Source organism: Myodes glareolus, chromosome 1, assembly GCF_982192425.1.
Source record: "Myodes glareolus chromosome 1, mMyoGla1.1, whole genome shotgun sequence".
NCBI lineage: Eukaryota > Metazoa > Chordata > Mammalia > Rodentia > Cricetidae > Myodes > Myodes glareolus.
The window spans coordinates 100,409,334-100,426,917 of record NC_142026.1 but is presented as its reverse complement, the minus strand read 5'-3'; the positions used below and the strand labels follow the sequence as shown (position 1 = coordinate 100,426,917).

Genomic DNA, 17,584 nt, shown 5'->3' with positions numbered 1-17,584 from the left:
CAGTGACCCTACTATGTAGTCTACATTTTATCAGTGGTGATAAAATTCATAGTTTTAGGTAACAGCTTAGCTTGCAATAGAAGAACCAAGAGGAGAATCCAGGTAACCCCGATGTCAAAAGCCTTGTGTCACTTTTCTGTGCCACCATTCTATAGCTATCATTTTTTTCTATCGGAGACAATATTTTTCAGCTAGACAGAGACAAGAAAAACACTGGCTTAGGAATAAATTGTCTCACCTCAGTATCTCATAGCGCACTTGTTTCCTACCACAACCCGCTCAGATTGAGTCCTGACCCCAGAATTTGGTAGTGAGGGAGTGAAAACCTAATATATGGTTCTGCTATCTCCACAACTAGGAACCTCAGTGTGTTTATTAGTATGCTACATGGGGAAAGGTTAGTTAATCTTGGTAGGAAGTATCTGCAGGTGAGCCCTGTCAAGGTACATACACACACACACACACACACACACACACACACACACACACTCACCCTACACACATACATAGTCTACCCCTGCAGTCTTGGGTAGCTTGGGTTCTAAATGTGAGTGACCTACAGTCAGGCAATTTAAAGCTTTGTAAATTACCCTTTGTATGTTAACCTATTCTGAGTTTTTCTTTAAGACATTTATGTAATGCTTCATAATATACAATAGTCCTCCCGTTTGTTAGCATGTTCATAATTATGAGAGAATGAGTAGTTTTAAATGTCTGTTTGATTAAAAAGGTCCAGATGAAGGAAGGGAAAGACAAAAGGAAATGTAACTAACAGTCTGAGTACCTGCTCGCTGACCATACTCTTCCCACAGTGGGCAGATGAAGGAAGGGAAAAACCAAAGGAAACGCAGCTAGCAGTCTGAGTACCTGCTCGCTGACCATACTCTTCCCACAGTGGGCAGATGAAGGAAGGGAAAAACCAAAGGAAACGCAGCTAGCAGTCTGAGTACCTGCTCGCTGACCATACTCTTCCCACAGTGGACTGATGCTAATTAAAGGAGACAACTTCTCCATGTTTTGAATGTGGGCTTCTTGTCTTTGTCAGTGTCCTTCTGGACATACAGCTACTGAGAGGATGGAGGAAGCTAAGTTGATGGACAGCTGCGTGACTCTGCCCTCCCAGCCCCTAGGTGCAATGATGGTTCACATGGCCCAGGATCTCCCCTGACCACATAGAAATGTCAGTGTTTAAGAAAATAGAGCTCAGATTCTACCCCTCCCCAGTCTTATTCTTGGTTTGAGTCTTTCCACCCACAAAGCAGCACTGTTCTAGAACATTTTTTGTTTGTTTGTTTGACTATCTTAAGGTTGCAGTAACTGCACTTGCTTTCCTCCATTTGATTAACACTCCAGTGCCAGAAGGAAACACGGGGTGCTTACTTCACTGGTTGAATCACAGATGTGGCCTTTCCTACTAGACTTTTTATTCATTAGGATACAAACCATTCCAGAATTCTCTTGATTTTTTTTTCTAGATCATTGTCAGGAGAGTCTCAGTATATTACCTGACTCGGTGTTCCTTTGGCTTTGCTACCCAATGTTTTAGTGTCTGTGCATTGTGAGCAATCCAGTTCCAGGTCAACCCCAGATGCAGTATTGATTCTGAAACTGAATCAACCCCAGATGTGGTACTCATAATTTCTTGCATCTGATATTTTAGAGTCAGCTATATTAAAGCACCATTTCCTCATTATTTTCTAATCAAAATCTCCCATTAATCTTTTGTTAGTGATCTAATTGTTATACCATTTAATATCTGCCCTACATGTATTTTTTCTATTTTTCATTGATATTGATTGATGACTTAACTCATAACTAAAATTCCTGTGTGTGCTTACTATAGTTTGAATTGGTCACTGCAATACATATACAATGTATTTAATAGTCAATATTTGAAACTTTGGTTGTATATCGTAGACACTACCCATATATATTATATATTTATGTATAAATATATATACACATATATATTTAAATCTTAAATTTCTGAATTTTCATGACTTACAGCCTAAGAACTCATTACACAAGATACTATCTTTATAACTAAACTACTTTTTATTCAGCAACTGGATAGCTATTATTTAATACATGATTTTTTTTGATAGGATATTGCTGTGTAATGTAGACTAACCCCAAACTCTAAAACCTGGTGCCTGAGCATCTAAAGCTCTAGGATTGCAGGTATACTGACTTTTAAATAAGTTCAAATTACTTTAAGTAAGTAAAATAAGGGCACAAATTTCTTTTATAATTTTTTTATTCAGTGATTATTTCTGTGTTTAAAAAATTATATTGCATTCCTGTGTGTGTATATGTGTATATATGTACTTATATGTATATGCGTATTTGTGCATAATGGGGTGGGAGGAGTAGGATGTGTGACTGACATAACACACATGTGGAAGCCAGGAGAACTTGTGGGAGTCAGTTCTCTCCTTCTATTATATGGGTCTGGAGAACTGAATTCTGGTCATTAGATTTGACCTGAAAGTGCCTTTTCTGATGAAATTTCAAGGCTACAAGAGTAATATCTTAGTTCTAGAGCACTTGCTTAGCATGAAGAATGCCCTGTGCATAATTCGCAGCCTTACCCTAAAAACAATTTCCAAGAAGGTCGCAATAAAAGAAAAAGAACATATGACAGACTGATTTATGTGACAGACATGGCTTTAGTCTTTAAAGGATCTACATAGTAAAACTGTGAAAAGAGGTTCAAATGTGACCTTGACTTTTGGAAGATGGGTCAGATGTTTTTGTTCTTTTCAGCCCTGGGCATCCCACATACAGAATTCAACAACCAAACAAACGAAAAACTCTAGAAAACAGAAGGCAAGCTGTCTGCTTAGGATCCGTGGAAGTAAATTTTCTGTGTTTTCTTTCGATTCATATATTTTAGCCTGATTGATTGAGAATGGCAATAGATGCAGGAAAATAAAATGGAGCAATAAAACCTTGCTTTCTCTGGCTACAGAACCATGGGAAGGGTAGCTTCCTAAAGGCAGAAGACTTTTAGAAAGATAACTTCTTGTTCCATGGAAACAGTATGGGAAATGGCTCTTGGTGTAGGAAGTCCTTCAGTATTTGTGTTGCTTTCATTGGTTAATAAAGAAACTGCTTTGGACCTGGTGATAGGGCAGAATGTATGTAGGTGGGAAGACAGAACTGAATTCTGGGAGGAAGAAAGCAAAGAGACAGAGACGCCATGGAGCAGATAGGTCAGACATGCTGAATCTTTCCCAGTAAGCCACGACCTCGTGATGACATACAGATTATTAGAAATGGATTAAATCAAGATGTGAGAGTTAGCAAATAAGAGACTAGAGCTAATGGGCCAGGCAGTGATTTAATTAATGCAATTTCTGTGTGGTTATTTTGGGTGGAAGCTAGTGGGGCAGATGGGATGACAAGCAGCCTGCTCGTTCCTGTTACAGGTTCTGATCCAGGCTCAGTATTTATGTCCTGAAAGATAGTCTGGGACAACAAAAGTGTAGAAAAAATTTGTAGGTGGAGACTGCTTGTTTGTTACTGGATGCCCAAAACCAAATAAGCACACAGCTACTATGTGAATTACAACACTGCTTGGGCAATAGCTTAGGCATATTCCTGGCTAACTCTTATATCTTAACCCATTTTTTTTTTTAATCTGTCTGTCGTCATGAGGCTGTGGCCTACTGGTAAAGTTCCAGCCTTCTGGCATCTTTCTCCTTCAGCAGCTACATGGCATCTCTCTGACCCCACCTACTCTCTCTCTATATCTCTTCCAGTCTGGCTGTATTATGCCCTGGTATAAACCCCAGCAGTTTCTTTAGTAACCAATGATAGCAAAAACATATTCATAGCATACAGAGGGGAACCCCACATCAGAAATTGTTAAACCTGAGAATCATGAGGTGAAAAGACATGATTGTAAAATTAAAGCAAACTGTGTTTTGCATTCTACCCAGGACTGGCCTGCTGACTGTCTCACCCTAAGTCTGGATTTGAGAGAGAGCAGCTTCTGCTGGCCTCTTGAAGTCCCTTATTTAGGAGAAGAGATAAGGTACTCACAGGGGTGAGAGTTGGCTGCTGTACACTGCTAGAAAGGTACAGTGAAAGTGAAGGAACCAGGGTAAGGATACCATTCTGTTTAGGTCTCAGCGAAATGTTGACTGGGTTGTTAAGAGAGCTGTTCTTATAAGACCTGAAAAGACCCTAGGTGGGGAAGCGCATGGAACCCCACGGCAAACATAATGACGTCAGTTTCAAAAGCAAGCCAAGGAAGTCTTAGAAGCCAAGAGAGTCAGCCTTTCCTGCTTGGGGTAAGCAATGCAGAGGACAGTGGACCTCTCAGGACAGATGGAGGTCTGCTGGAAGTGGAACCTTAGTCAGCTCACTGAAATTGCCCTCAGAAATGAAGAGAGGTCAGGAGGATCTCATCTAAAGCAAGGCCGCTCTACAGCATGGTTAGAGAACATTCTCCCCCTTCTGGTATCCTTACTACTCGTGAATCTGTGATTATAGGAAATAGGAAAGACTTTTAAATGAAAGAATGAAGATGAACAACTTGAAAACTCTGAGAATCACAGGATGGCTGTGCGTACAATAATTTGTATTAAAAGCTAGATAGAGTTGTAAAGTCTAAGTTCTTACAAAATTAGAATTCTAATTTTGGGGAGTGGAGATTTGAGGGAAAAGAATACATTCTTGAACATGCAAGGGTCTGAGGAACAAAACATCTGGTCTCTACCTGCAGGTTAATAGGGAGAAAACTGAACTGTTAATGTAGCTCTCATATGCTAAGATGAGATTGCGGTCATGTAATCATTTCTAAGGGTGTCTGCACAGTGAATCCAGCAGGCGCTTATATATTGGCACGCACTGTGTTGTTCTTGTTTCAGAACCAGTTGCTGTGGTGATGGTGACTTAGTTTTGGGTAATTTTAAAACCTTAAATTTATTTCTCACAGTTTTGAAAGCTGGGAAGACAGTCATCGGGGTTCAGGCAGATCCTGACTGGCACGGGCTCATCTGCTTTGTAGACTGAGCGCTCACTGCCTCCTCTCATGATGGAAGTGGGCCTTGCTGCTCCTTAGCCACTTGTAAAGGTGCCGGTCTCATCATAAGGGCAGGTCTCTCCTGGCTTGCACATTTCCCAGATGTTTCATGTCTTTGAAAATATATTTTATCTAATATTTGTACAATGTGTTTGTTCAAATCCACCTCCCATTCCTCTCCCACCACTACCTTTTCTTATGCTGGCCTCCTTCCCCTTACCTCCCCCTGTCCCTCTGATTCCCCTTCTCCTGAAAAAAATTGAATGTCCCTCCCCCAGCTGTGACCAGTTGTCCATAGCAGCCTTAGACTTGGTGGGGTGTAGCAGGTTTTCTTATTGGACTCTGGATTGCCAGCCTCCAAATAATATGGAGACTTATTAATTATGAAAGCGTATCCTTTAGCTTAGACTTGTTTCCAACCAGCTCTTACAACTTAAGTAACCCATTTTTATTAAGTCTACGTTCTGCCACGTGTCTCAGGTACCTCCCCTCAATAGATGCATTCCTGCTAGCAAAACTGCATACCCAGATTCTTTCTCACTTTCCTCTCCCTCCCCCTGGAAATCCTGCCTGTTCTCTCCTGTCTACCTATTGGCCATTCAGCTCTTTAGTAAACCAATTAGAATGCTCCTTTGCAAAGACACATCTCCACAGTATACAAAAAGATTATCCCCAACAGTGGGGATTAGTTATCTTATAATATGTGAATTTGGGGCAAGATTAACATATGGTAGGATCAGGATTGGAGTGGGGCATGGTCAAGAGATAAGTGGAGCCAGAACCTAAGTACTCTTCAGTCTCTGCCTTCAGTTTTCATCTAAGAAAACCCCTGTGCTCTTTTAAGATTATATAAATATAATATTAGAGTCTTTTAACTACATTATGACCCCAGAGACCAAGAATAATTAAAGATAGAAAGACCAAAATTGAAAATTCTTTATAGAAAGTTCAAATCTGTCATTTAAGGTTAATATTCACTTTAAACAAAACAGTATTCTGTAGTTGGCTTTCAGAACAATATTCTCTAGTTAACTTGTTTAAAATTGCTTCTTGCACCCTCAGTTTTAGCATTTTTCAACAGTAAGCTAGAATGTTGGTGACCTTTGATACTTTTTTGGTTTGGGGAGATTTTGCTGGCATTTTGAGAATATTATTTCTTTTTCTTTTTTTTTTAAAGATTTATTTATTAAGTATGTATATAGTATTCTGTCTGTATGTCTGCTGCAGAAGAGGACACCAGATCTCATTACAGATGACACCAGATCTCATTACAGATGGTTGTGAGCCACCATGTGGTTACTGGGAATTGAACTCAGGACTTCTGGAACAGTAGTCAGTGCTCTTAACCTCTGAGCCATCTCTCCAGCCCGAGAATATTATTTCTATAAATAAATGCAAAAATCAAAATAAGATTTTACAAGTTGCTCCCTGGTAGTTGGAGGATTAGAAAGTAGAATCTCCCATCTCACTTTGTTTCCACTGTAGCTAGAGATACAGGTTTGTGCTTTTCTCTTCTCTCCTTTGAACCGGCTTGAACCTGCTCAACCTCATGTGTCAGTGGTGAATCTAATATCCCCCACACAGGTAAATATTGTGCTTTCTGCTGTGAGGATCAAAGCAACATGTGGATTGATGTTTGAGCCTGTGTGAAAGAACAGAAGCAAAATCCCTGGTGTTTGAAGAAAACATGCGTGGTTTGAATAGAGAATTCACACCAGTAATTGCTTAGCAATATGCTTTGATTTTTCTGTTTTTTCAAACATTGTACTTAAATACATACCACACAGCAAATATAGTTGAGCTCAATGAAGATAATTACATTATAATTGAAGGTTTAAATGGACATTTCCATTGAAAATGGTGTTTCTGAACAATATTTGTTACTGTCTATATTGCACTTTAGATTGTTAGTCCTAACCATGAAATTAAGAATAATTATATGTGAACTTCTTCACAGTGTCCTTCTACAAAACTTGTCTCAAAAGTTTATATACATAGATGTTAAAAACTGTCACCTGTGGATGCTATATATACATTCATAAAAGAAAGACGTTTGAAACAGTTTCAGAAATATGGTAGATTCGTGCTTGTGTTTGTTAACATAGAACCAGCCCAAGCAATTGCAAACTCAAATCTGTACACAGGAATATTTCTTAAGTCATGGCTATTGAGTTTTCATGTTTTTAAATACTTGTTTCATTTTGAAATTTTATAATGAATAGATTTCAATGAATCAAAACATTTCATCTTCATCTCTGGCCATCAAAATGTTATATAGCTTGCTCTCCACAGTTACTGGCAACCACACCATTCCTTTTTTGTTATTTGTTTTTTACATGTGGAGCACTAATTCTTCTTTGAAGAATTATATGCTTGAAATATGCTTGAATGTAAAGTAGGATCCATGTAGTTAATAAAGGTCATGGTTAGTAGTCTAAGTGTGAGAAGGGCAAACTCTTCAAGTGTGACTCACGATTACTGGAGCATCTGTTGATACGATATATGCAAACGCTGCGGTATTATCACATCGGCCTAGAAAGGACTCATTTTGTCACTTCTGAGTCAGAGAGTCCATGCTTTGTTTGATCTGGGCCTCAGACCGATACCATCAGCTGCAAAGTAGAAAAGTCCTCATACGGCAGATTTGAGAGTGGCATGAACTGCGCTGTAGTCCTGGTCTTAGAGTTTACTATTTTTTCTTATGATAACCTAATGAATGCGTTAAAAACATTTAACAAATTCTGAAGTAATCGTTAATCTTAAGTATGATGAATAATTTGTTTATAGTTATATACTGAATAAGTTCACAGAGAAGTTATTAAAATTTAACTGAAATCAGAAACATGAATCTTAATAGAAGTCAGCCTTTTCAATTGAACACCTCAGAACTGTGGAGTTCAGGTGGCTTTTTTTTTTAAAAAAAAAATTCTTCTCTCATAACACAGTGTCTCTTTCCTCTACTTCTCCTCAGAAGAATTTCACGTGCTAGTCTATGACTTTAGGATGCACTGTCATGAATTGTTCTTTCTTGACCTTTAGAATTCTAATTACTCTCATGTTTGTTACAGCTTTAGGAGAACTACTTGAAAAATTTGTTCTACATCTCACCGAAAACCCATCTGAATGCTACTTCCCTTCAGTGGAGTACACAGGTATCTTTTTGTGATGTTTGCAAGATGCTCGGCTTGTGATAGGTGCTGTTTTATAGTGACATGCGTGTCGAGTGCTGATGTGTGCAAGCTTCCCTGTCTGAAAGTCCTCTCGCTTCACACCCTGGGATGCTGTGACCTTCATCTGCTTCTGGTCTCCAGTGCAAATTTTTTTCTTGGTAGCATTGCCTGCTGTTCTGATTTTATGATATGCCCCTCCCTGATCTCATCAGCTCATAACTATCTTACTGTGTTTGTCTGTTATAAGACTGGGAATGTTATAGCAAAAGTTTATTTTGACCCATTATCCTGTCCCAACATCAAAGAAATGTAACTGGTGATGCCTTCTTGCTCTTCGGTCCCCCAGTGATATCATTTGGTCAACATCAGTCAGTGTGTGTGCGTTCTTCTCTCATCTAATCCTAGTAGCCTTCTGAAGACCGAAAATGGCAACTCACATTAAGTTTTTGCTTCTTTTTAAAAAAAAATTATTTTCATTTCATGTGCATATGTTTTGCCTGTATGTATGTATGCAGTGTGTGTCTGTGTCTGTCTGTCTGTCTGTCTGTCTCTCTATCTGTCTGGTACCCACAGAGACCATAAAGAGGCACTAGGTCCCTGGGAATTGGAATTAAGAATGTGTGTAAGCTACCATGTGAGCGTTGGGAATGAATCCAGGTCTTTTCCAAGAACAGGAAAACTTTTAACCACTGAATTATCTCTCCAGTCTCTCAGTTTCCCTTTAGAAAATAATACTCTTTTCTACAATATATTTTGATCATATTCACACCTAACTACTCCCAGATATACATAGCCCACCATTCTTAATACATTGAGTCCAATTCATGTTTCTTAAATACCCTGAGAATTGACCTACAAGGGCTTACACCGTTAAAGGAAGCTGGCCCTTTCTACCCTTTGCTATCAAATGGCATTCGCTTCTTAGCTAAGGGTAGGACATTATGCCATTGCTCTCTCTCCATGATGGGAGTTTGTCTGCTCTGAGCATGTACAGGTCTCATGAATGCTGTCACAGTCTCTGAATTTGTATGTGCAATTTCCCTGCTTTTCTTTCTTTCCGGAAAACGCTGTTTTCTTGTAGCCATCACAGACTTTCCGACTCCTCTTAAGTTTCTGCTTCTGAAAATTCTCATTAGGGACTGATCTTCACGTTTCATTTCAGATGAGATTCAACAGTAGCACTTACCTACCTCAGATAAATTAATGATTTTAAAATTTCCATCTTCTAGTCAGAGGTTTTGTTTTTGTCAACTTTATTGTCACACTTCTAGTTGCTGAATAAGAGCTGTACCTGGATGCTAGCTACCATGACATTCCTTAACCTCAGCATGTCAGCAATAACTGCCTTGCATGTATTGACACATGCTGTCTTTGTATGTGTCCTGTCTTGGTAGGAGGTGCATCCAGGTAGAAACTGAGAAGTCAGCATTGATATTTGCCTTCCATTACTACTCCTATGTTCTTACTATACCTCTGCTGCATCTCAAATTTATTCCATTTTGTTCCTAATTATTCTTCTTTATGTTAATTAAGGCCAGCATTGCCCCTTGCCTAGGGTATCAGAGACCCTTTGCATGCTTTTCAATTTTCAGTCTGGTTGTTTAACACATACATTATTGTTGTCTCTGGGGTTGTGTTTTGTTTGAGACAGAGCTTCACAGTGCAACTAGCTAGCCTTGTACTTGCTCTCCTCCCGTCTCAGCTTCTCTAGGATAGTCATAAGACATTTATGCCAGCACACCCAGCAAAATGACATTCTGCGCACACAGTAAGGGTGATCCTTGGCATGCAAATCTGGATCTGTTCATTCCTCTACTTCTTCCCCTGACTACTGAGTAGAGTCTAAACTTCTTTTGATACTCATACTCTTAATTGTTTTGCTTCTTTTATTTTTCCTGATATCATCTCTTTCTCTCCATGACTTGAGTTTATTTATTTTATTGAATACCGCTGTTAACGCCACTGCCAACTTTCTCCTGTTCCAGATAACTGCATAGTCTTTTTTTTTTTACCAAGCACATATTATAGCTGTGTATTAACACTTTTCTAGTTATTTGTTATGAATGTTTGTGTGGTTTGTATTTTATAAGCTTACTATGTCTTCCACATTAGAAAGGACTGAAGGAGGAAAGGGAATACAGCAGAGGGGTCCAGATGAAAAGTTAGAATGCCTCATGTGAGGGCCCCCGTAGTGAAGGTAGGAGGAAGCATTTGAATGCTGAGTACATTGTGAATCTATGGCTGTCCAGACCAAACAATAGATTGACTATAGGATGTGAGAGAAAGGAGGACTCTCGTCAATGTTCTGAACTGCTGAGAAAGTGCAGTGACTATACAGTAAAATGAAGAAGGCATTTCTCTCTTACATATGATGTTGTGTAAGTTTCTTAGAGTTTCTACTGGTATGATGAAATACCATGACAAAAAGCACCTTGTGGTGGGAAGAGTTTATTTGGCTTGTATATCCTGAATCATAGTCTATTTATTGAGGGAAGCAGAGACAGGAACCAAACCAAAAAGCCTGGAGACAGGAACTGATGTAGAGGCCATGGAGGAGTACTGCTTACTGACTTGCACCCCATAGCTTGTTCAACTTGTTTTCTTGTAACACCTAGGACCAGCAGTCCTTGGGTGGCCCCACCCACAATGGGGTGAGCCTGGCCCTCCCAAATTATTAAAAAAATGCCATACAGGCTTGCCTACAGCCCAGTCTCATGGAAACATTTCTCAATTGAGGTTCCCTACCTCAGATGACTATAGCTTGTGTGTCAAGTTGACATAAAACTAGCCCAAACAGTAAGTGTCTCTGTTCTTACGACTTTAATTTCATAATGAGTCCAAATACAGTGATATTTATAAACACATAGATGAAAAGATGAAGTCAGATGGAGGGAACGGATAGCCCCTGAGCTTCTGTTTGGCTTAGGTGTCTTCTGAGGGTCTTCGTACATTGTGTCGTATGACCCTCGAAAAGCCCTCTGAAGCAGGAAAGCTCTTAATGTTTAAAACAAGAAAACTGAGACATAAAGGAGAGAAATCATAAATTGGGAAGATTTTTGAAGACATGAATTTGGAAGGAAATTGTAATTTTTTGAAGAAGTCTTAAACCTTCCCTGAGAACATAGCAGGGTTTAGCAATGACACCTGAAGCAAGGAATGAGTGGAAGATTCTGAACGCGTGGGCTCCTCTGACTGGAAATCTTCAGGCTGAAGAGTAGTCACCTCCGCTCTCAGCAGCTCTTTATGATACGTTGTTCTGCTGGATCATATGTTCCACAAACAGTATAAAAATAAGATTATGTATTTTTCTTATAAAAACACTTATCAAGGTTGATTACATAATGGGCATGTATTTCCTATTTGTCACCTTTCTGAATTGTGCTGAGTGAAATTTCAGATGTTGACGTCACTGTATGCACTTTGTGGTCAGATACACCCTGAATGTGAATTTAACTTATTGAAAGGGTTCAGCTGAACAGGTATCCATGCGAGCTTTCTAGTAAAGCCAGAAATAAAGCAGCTTCCTGTTGACTGATTGTTGGATACTTATTACTGTGGTACAGTGAGTTAGTGCTGGTTTCTTTTAGAGTTGGTAAGTGTCCTCATCCTGATGTGTCTTCTAGATGGTAGAACAATGGCTGCTATTGTAAAATCACACTTTAATTACTGCAAGTTGGAAAGAGCCGTGGTTTAATATAAACGATGCTTCAAAATAAATTCTGGACATATTCACTGCTTTTCTTTGTTTCTTAAAGTGAGAAATCCATTGTCTTTTTAAAAAATGACAGCTTTCTAAGCCCCAAGGTAGCTGAAATTAGAACAACGCAACTATCCATCTGTTGTTAGTTCCCTCAGGATCTCAGCTCACTATAAAATCTGCAAATCTGGAAAAATCAAATTAGTTTCATTGTTTATCCTCTCAAAGAAAGACGAATGGACAAACAGATAAACATTCTGCACACTTAACGTTAGTGGTACACCCCTGTAGGTGTCTTCACAAAACTTACAGATGTTCATTTCTTACCAGCTCCAGTCTTTCACATACACAAAGTATTTTGGTATTGTAATTGCTTCTTTGCAGTGTTATATTGAATATGCCTCACAAAGGCATAGATTCATAAAAATCTTTTCCTGATACTAATTTATCTATAGACTGGAAAGATACCATCATTTCACTTTTGGCTATTACAATGTAATTTTAGAAATCAATTGTATCTTATTTTATGGATATGTGTTATGTATATGAATCACATGCATATCTGGTGCTCACAGAGGCCAGAACTGGCCATGCAATAGTTGAGAGCTGTCATTTGGGTACAGAGAATCGGATGCAGGTCCTGTAGAAGAGCAGCCAGAGCTCTTAACCTCTGAGTCATCTCCCTAGCCCCTAAAATGTAACATTTTTAAAGAATGGTGTTTTTTGTTTTTATTATTGCATTTTTCTGTGTGTTGGTGTTTTGCCTGTATGCATATATGTATGCATACATGAGCACCATGTGTATGCAGCCACCCCCAGAGGCCAGGAGATGTTGGCTCCCTTGTGAGTGGAGTTGCAGATGATTGTGAGCAACATATGTGTGCTGGAAACTGAGTCCAGGTCATCTAAACAGCAGCCGGTGCTTTTAATTTCTGAGTCATCGCTTCTGTACCTAAAATATAACTTTTAATTTGATATAGGCATATACATGTCTTTTATATTTTGATTGAATTTTGGGCCAACACATTCTTTGCTTGCCTAATATTTGTGAATGTTCGCTACATTCACGGGGGTGTATCATAGGAAGCTGAGTTCGTAGAAAGCTCTATAGCACAATCCAAAATCAGTGGTAGCACACAGTGAGGTGGGAACTGACGGAAACTCACATTTTCAGGTATAGCTCCTTTGTTTCAGATGCAGTGCTGGCACCTTTAAAACTAGCATTTGAAATGTGCTTTTGTCACTGAGAAGCAGGAAGAGTGACACGGAGATCGCTGGGTTGGCCGTCGGTGCTGACTGCTGTCCTGGAAGATGAAGGGAGGAAAGGGGTGGAGGACGAGGAGTTCCTGGCTGTCTGTGAGGCAGCAGAGCTGAAAGAGAAGGGTAATTGTATCACCAAGATGTGGGAACAGTAACACCCTTTCCTTCCAAAGCCTGGACTAAAGGTGCTTGCTGTAGCTCAGTCACACGGTACTGAATTTATTATGGGCTGAGAAGTAAGCACAACTGCAGTTTGAAAAATAAGCAGAAGGGTCTGCAGGCTCACTGGGAAGGAAGGAGAGAGCAGAGGGTGTGTTGCACGTTGCTCTCTTTGGGTGGCCAGTTTAGGATATACACAGCAGGGCTTCCGTAAGCAGCCGTGCAGTAACTGTTCCTCCAGCCATGGGTTTGTCCTCCAGTGCAGAAAGTCTTTACTCTTCTGGAAAGTTATTTATTTGCACACTGTTAGTCAAGTATGAGGCAGAATAGACATACTGTCTTAAAAGAAATTCCAGATAAATGTGCTTGCTTCATAAGCCCAAAATAGAAGAGAATGCACTCCGGGAATGAGAGACTGAAGTTCGTATTAAGTTATTTTTGTCAAGTTATTCTATTTTCAGAGTATATTTATAACTAAAATGTTTGATTATTTTAAATAATTTTCATATGAAACTAAGACATTAGTTTGACACATTGTTAACTAAAAGGCCTTGAGCATGATGTCATTGGACAATCCCTCTTCTATGTCTTAGACTTTGCCACATGAATGTATGCCCACGTGATCCAGAAGAGGGCATCAGATTTCCGAGAGCTGAAGGTACAGGCTGTTGTGAGCTGCCAAGCATAGGTATTGGGACTAGGGCTCTTTGGCCAAGTCTGACATCTGGAGCTGAGCTTTCTGTTGACACTCACTGGGGTCTATTTTTGGGGATGTTCCTTACTCGGTGTCAGATGCCTGTTACGTCTTCTGTATTTGCTTGTGCATACCAGTAAATGTTATTCTTCAGAATCCCATGAAGACTTTCATTTCACTTTGTTTTCTTGTTGAGGAAGTCGCTTGTAGCCCAGAGTGGCCTTGACTGGAATCTTTCTGCCTCAGACTCCTACTTGCTGGAATTACAGAAATGCATCATCCTACACCTGATTCAAGATACTTATTTTTTAATCATACATTTTTCTTATTGATTTTGCCATTTCTTTTTTAAAATTTTGTTTCTAAAGATTTTGATTCTTGTTCAATAAGTGGCATTTAATCCTGGATGTACATGAAAGTCTCCTTTATAGGAACTTTTATAGGCTAATATTTATGTCCTTTTACAAAGGTGTCACAATATGTGTCAAATACAGGTCAATAACTGAAGCTTATTCTTTAATGCATGTTCTGAAACCATTTCTTTTTGGGGAGAGGGGCTTCTTCATCCTTGTATTGAAGACTTTTTAAGAAAAAAATAAATGTAGAAAAACAGTTTTGGTAGGATTTTGTTCATAACAAAGTTTTTTTGAAAATCTTTTCGTAATAGTACTTTAGAAATAATCAAGGAGTTGTTATTCATTTTGATATACTCAGCACCCCCTTAAAACTCATTTCAAACAACTTTTGAGGTTAATTGTAACCTTCATTAAAGTAAAAATTGTATAGTAAATATTACTGTCCACTTGTACCCATATCTGAATTTTACATGTGTAGAATGTGGATCTCAACTTTAAGCCCTAGAAATGATTATGTGGACATCTAACACTAAAAAGAACCAAGGATTCCCCCTTTGTAATTGAATCCACTTCTCTGCAGTGGAGCTTGCGTCTCTTTACTGTTAGAAAGCTCCTCAGAGAATGTTGATGCACAACCATAACTGGGGACTGTTATCTGTGGACATGGCAGGTTTTGTTGCTTGTTTTTTTATATGAAAATATAGTCATAAGCTTCTAGAACAGAAGTAGACCTCAGAAGTAAATTATTCAGCTATAGGAAAGCCAAGAACTTCTCTCTGTACAAGCAAGCCACCTTTTAGCTGAAACACCTTAACTGCATAAGGAGGGACCGAAAGAACCTGATCCTCATGTAGCATTTGGTGGCTTAGTCACTTGAGGCAACATCTGTCACCTTGTTCCTTAACTGCATCCTCCTCTCCTGATGTGAGATTCCTGTCTGTATGCCATGAATATGTTTTATTGCCATTGGTTAATAAAGAAGCTGCTTTTAGCCACTGGCTTAACAGAATAGAGCTAGGTGGGAAAACTAAACTGAATGCTGGCAGAAAGTAGGTGGATGTTGACTGAGGTTTATGTCCTACCTGGTTCTGCAGTCATTCAGTCCTAAGGAAACACACAGAGGTCTGCATTAATTATAAACTGATTGGCCCATTAGCTCATGCTTCTTATTAACTCTTATAACTTATAGTAACCTATAATTCTTATTTGTGTTAGCCATGTGGCTTGGTACCTTTTTTGGCGAGGCAGTCACATCTTGCTTGCTCTGTGTCTGGCTTCCTCTCTGTGCCTGGATGACAAGTGCAGACTGACTCTCTTCCCAGAATTCTCTTGTTCTCCTTGCCCCATCTCTACTTCCTGCCTGGTCACCCTGCCTCTACTTCCTGCCTGGCTACTGGCATTTTATCAAAATAAAATTGATAGGGTACAGACCATTGTCCCACAGCACTTCATCCTCCCCCCCCCCATTTTTTAAACAAGAACTCTGAATTGTATCTCCTTTGTTTAGCTTTTCTACTGACCATTATCCATAACAACTTGTAAACAACATTCTAAATAAAGGCAAACATCCAGAGGCAGAAGAAGAGAAAAGACATGTAGCCCCTATTGTTCTTTAAAAATAATATGATGTTGGGAATGCCCCGAGCGGCCTACAAGCCAGGCAGAAGCTGCCGTCAGAGCAGTACAGGTTACCAGCAGCGGCAGAGCTGGTCCTGTCATGCAGCAGGAGAGAGTCAGGGTAGGCAGGTGCGGTGGATAATAGTTAACAGACATAAGGCTAGACATAAAGGTAAACATTTATTACTTAAAGAAAGGGAGACATAAAGACATGGAGACAAACATAGAGAGAGACAGAAAACACGTGTGCACACGGCAAGAGACGGACAGAAAAGAGGAAAGCCAAGATGGCAACGAGGTCAGAAGTGGCTGGGAGTAGGTGTGGCTAGCTCTTAAAGGGACCATAGCAAAGAAATAACAGCCCCACTGGAGACAAATGGAATTTTACCCCTTAAGCCACAGCCATGTGGCAATACACAGATTAATGGAGATAGGTTAGTTTAGGATATAACAGCTAACTAAAAATATGCTTAAGCTATTGACCAAACAGCATTGCAGATAATACAGTTTCTGTGTGATTGTTTCATGTCTGGGCAGCTGGGACCAAAAAAGCAGCCTCTGCCAACACTGTCCATTCATATAGAGGCCTTGGTGGGATCCACCATGACTCATAGAACACAAGCTTGGGGAGACCACTGCTAACTTCCTCCTGTTAAGATAACTGTCCAAGGCAGTAGAGGTAGTGAATACCTGTAATCCCAGCACTCAGGAGGCTGTGATCAGGAGTATTTGTGGGGCCTCAATACCAGCTAGTCTACATAATGGGATCCTGCTTCAAACTAGTCTAAAAACAGTACATTTTCCAGCGGGAAAGTGTTAGCATTATTTCAAGTCTCAGTGAAGGAGAAGTTTTACTTCTCATGCTTGGTAAAGCAGTTCTATGTGCACTAGAATTTCTAGGGTTGTGTAACTTAGAGCTGTTATGGAAATCATATTATTGTCACTGTATCACATGATTGTTGGCAAGCTATCTGTTCCATGATTAGAACATATAATCACAATTTAATTTTATATTTTAAATCTCACATACTCAGTTTTATTTTCATAAGGCAACTTAAATTTTGCCAAATCAGACATTGTCACCCACAGCACAGCACTAAAACTTTACATTATTTAAATATAGAAAGCTAAAACATAGTGCATCATAAAATCACCCTTAGGTGCTTAACACAAATCATAAGAATGTTCCTAGTTTCTACATGGGCCTAACTTGATTACACTGTAGTAAGTATACATATGAATATACTTAATTTATGGCTAAATTAGAAAAAAACACATTATCAACTGAAAATTGGAAATTATAGTTAACATATAAATAATGATAGTTTTAAAAGTTGACCCTAAAACTATTGAAGTGAAATGTGTGTGTGTGTGTGTGTGTGTGTGTGTGTGTGTGTGTGTGTATGTACATAATATGTATGGGTGTGTATATACACAAATATGTGTTTATATGTTTGTATCTACACATGCATGCATGCATGCATGTACGCGTGTTTATGTGTATTCAGTACCAAGTAATGGAAATGGAAATCAAGCGCTTCTACCCCTGCCAGAAAAGGATCAGAAACGAGCTCACATATAGAGCAGTGCCGAGCCTAG

General features: G+C 39.3%; 1 protein-coding gene across 2 annotated transcripts in view; it reads left to right on the top strand.

The window, feature by feature from the left end:
- Positions 1 to 17,584, top strand: part of Tbc1d32 (TBC1 domain family member 32) — a 207,107-nt gene that overhangs the window by 149,928 nt on the left and 39,595 nt on the right. For both annotated transcript variants that reach the window (XR_015739040.1, XM_048425064.3), the window contains exon 27: positions 8,101 to 8,184. Coding sequence is in view for 1 of the 2 variants with exons in the window: in XM_048425064.3 (XP_048281021.3) it covers positions 8,101 to 8,184 (84 nt within the window). In the remaining variant the exon portion in view is untranslated. The remainder of the gene's footprint in view (positions 1 to 8,100; positions 8,185 to 17,584) is intronic.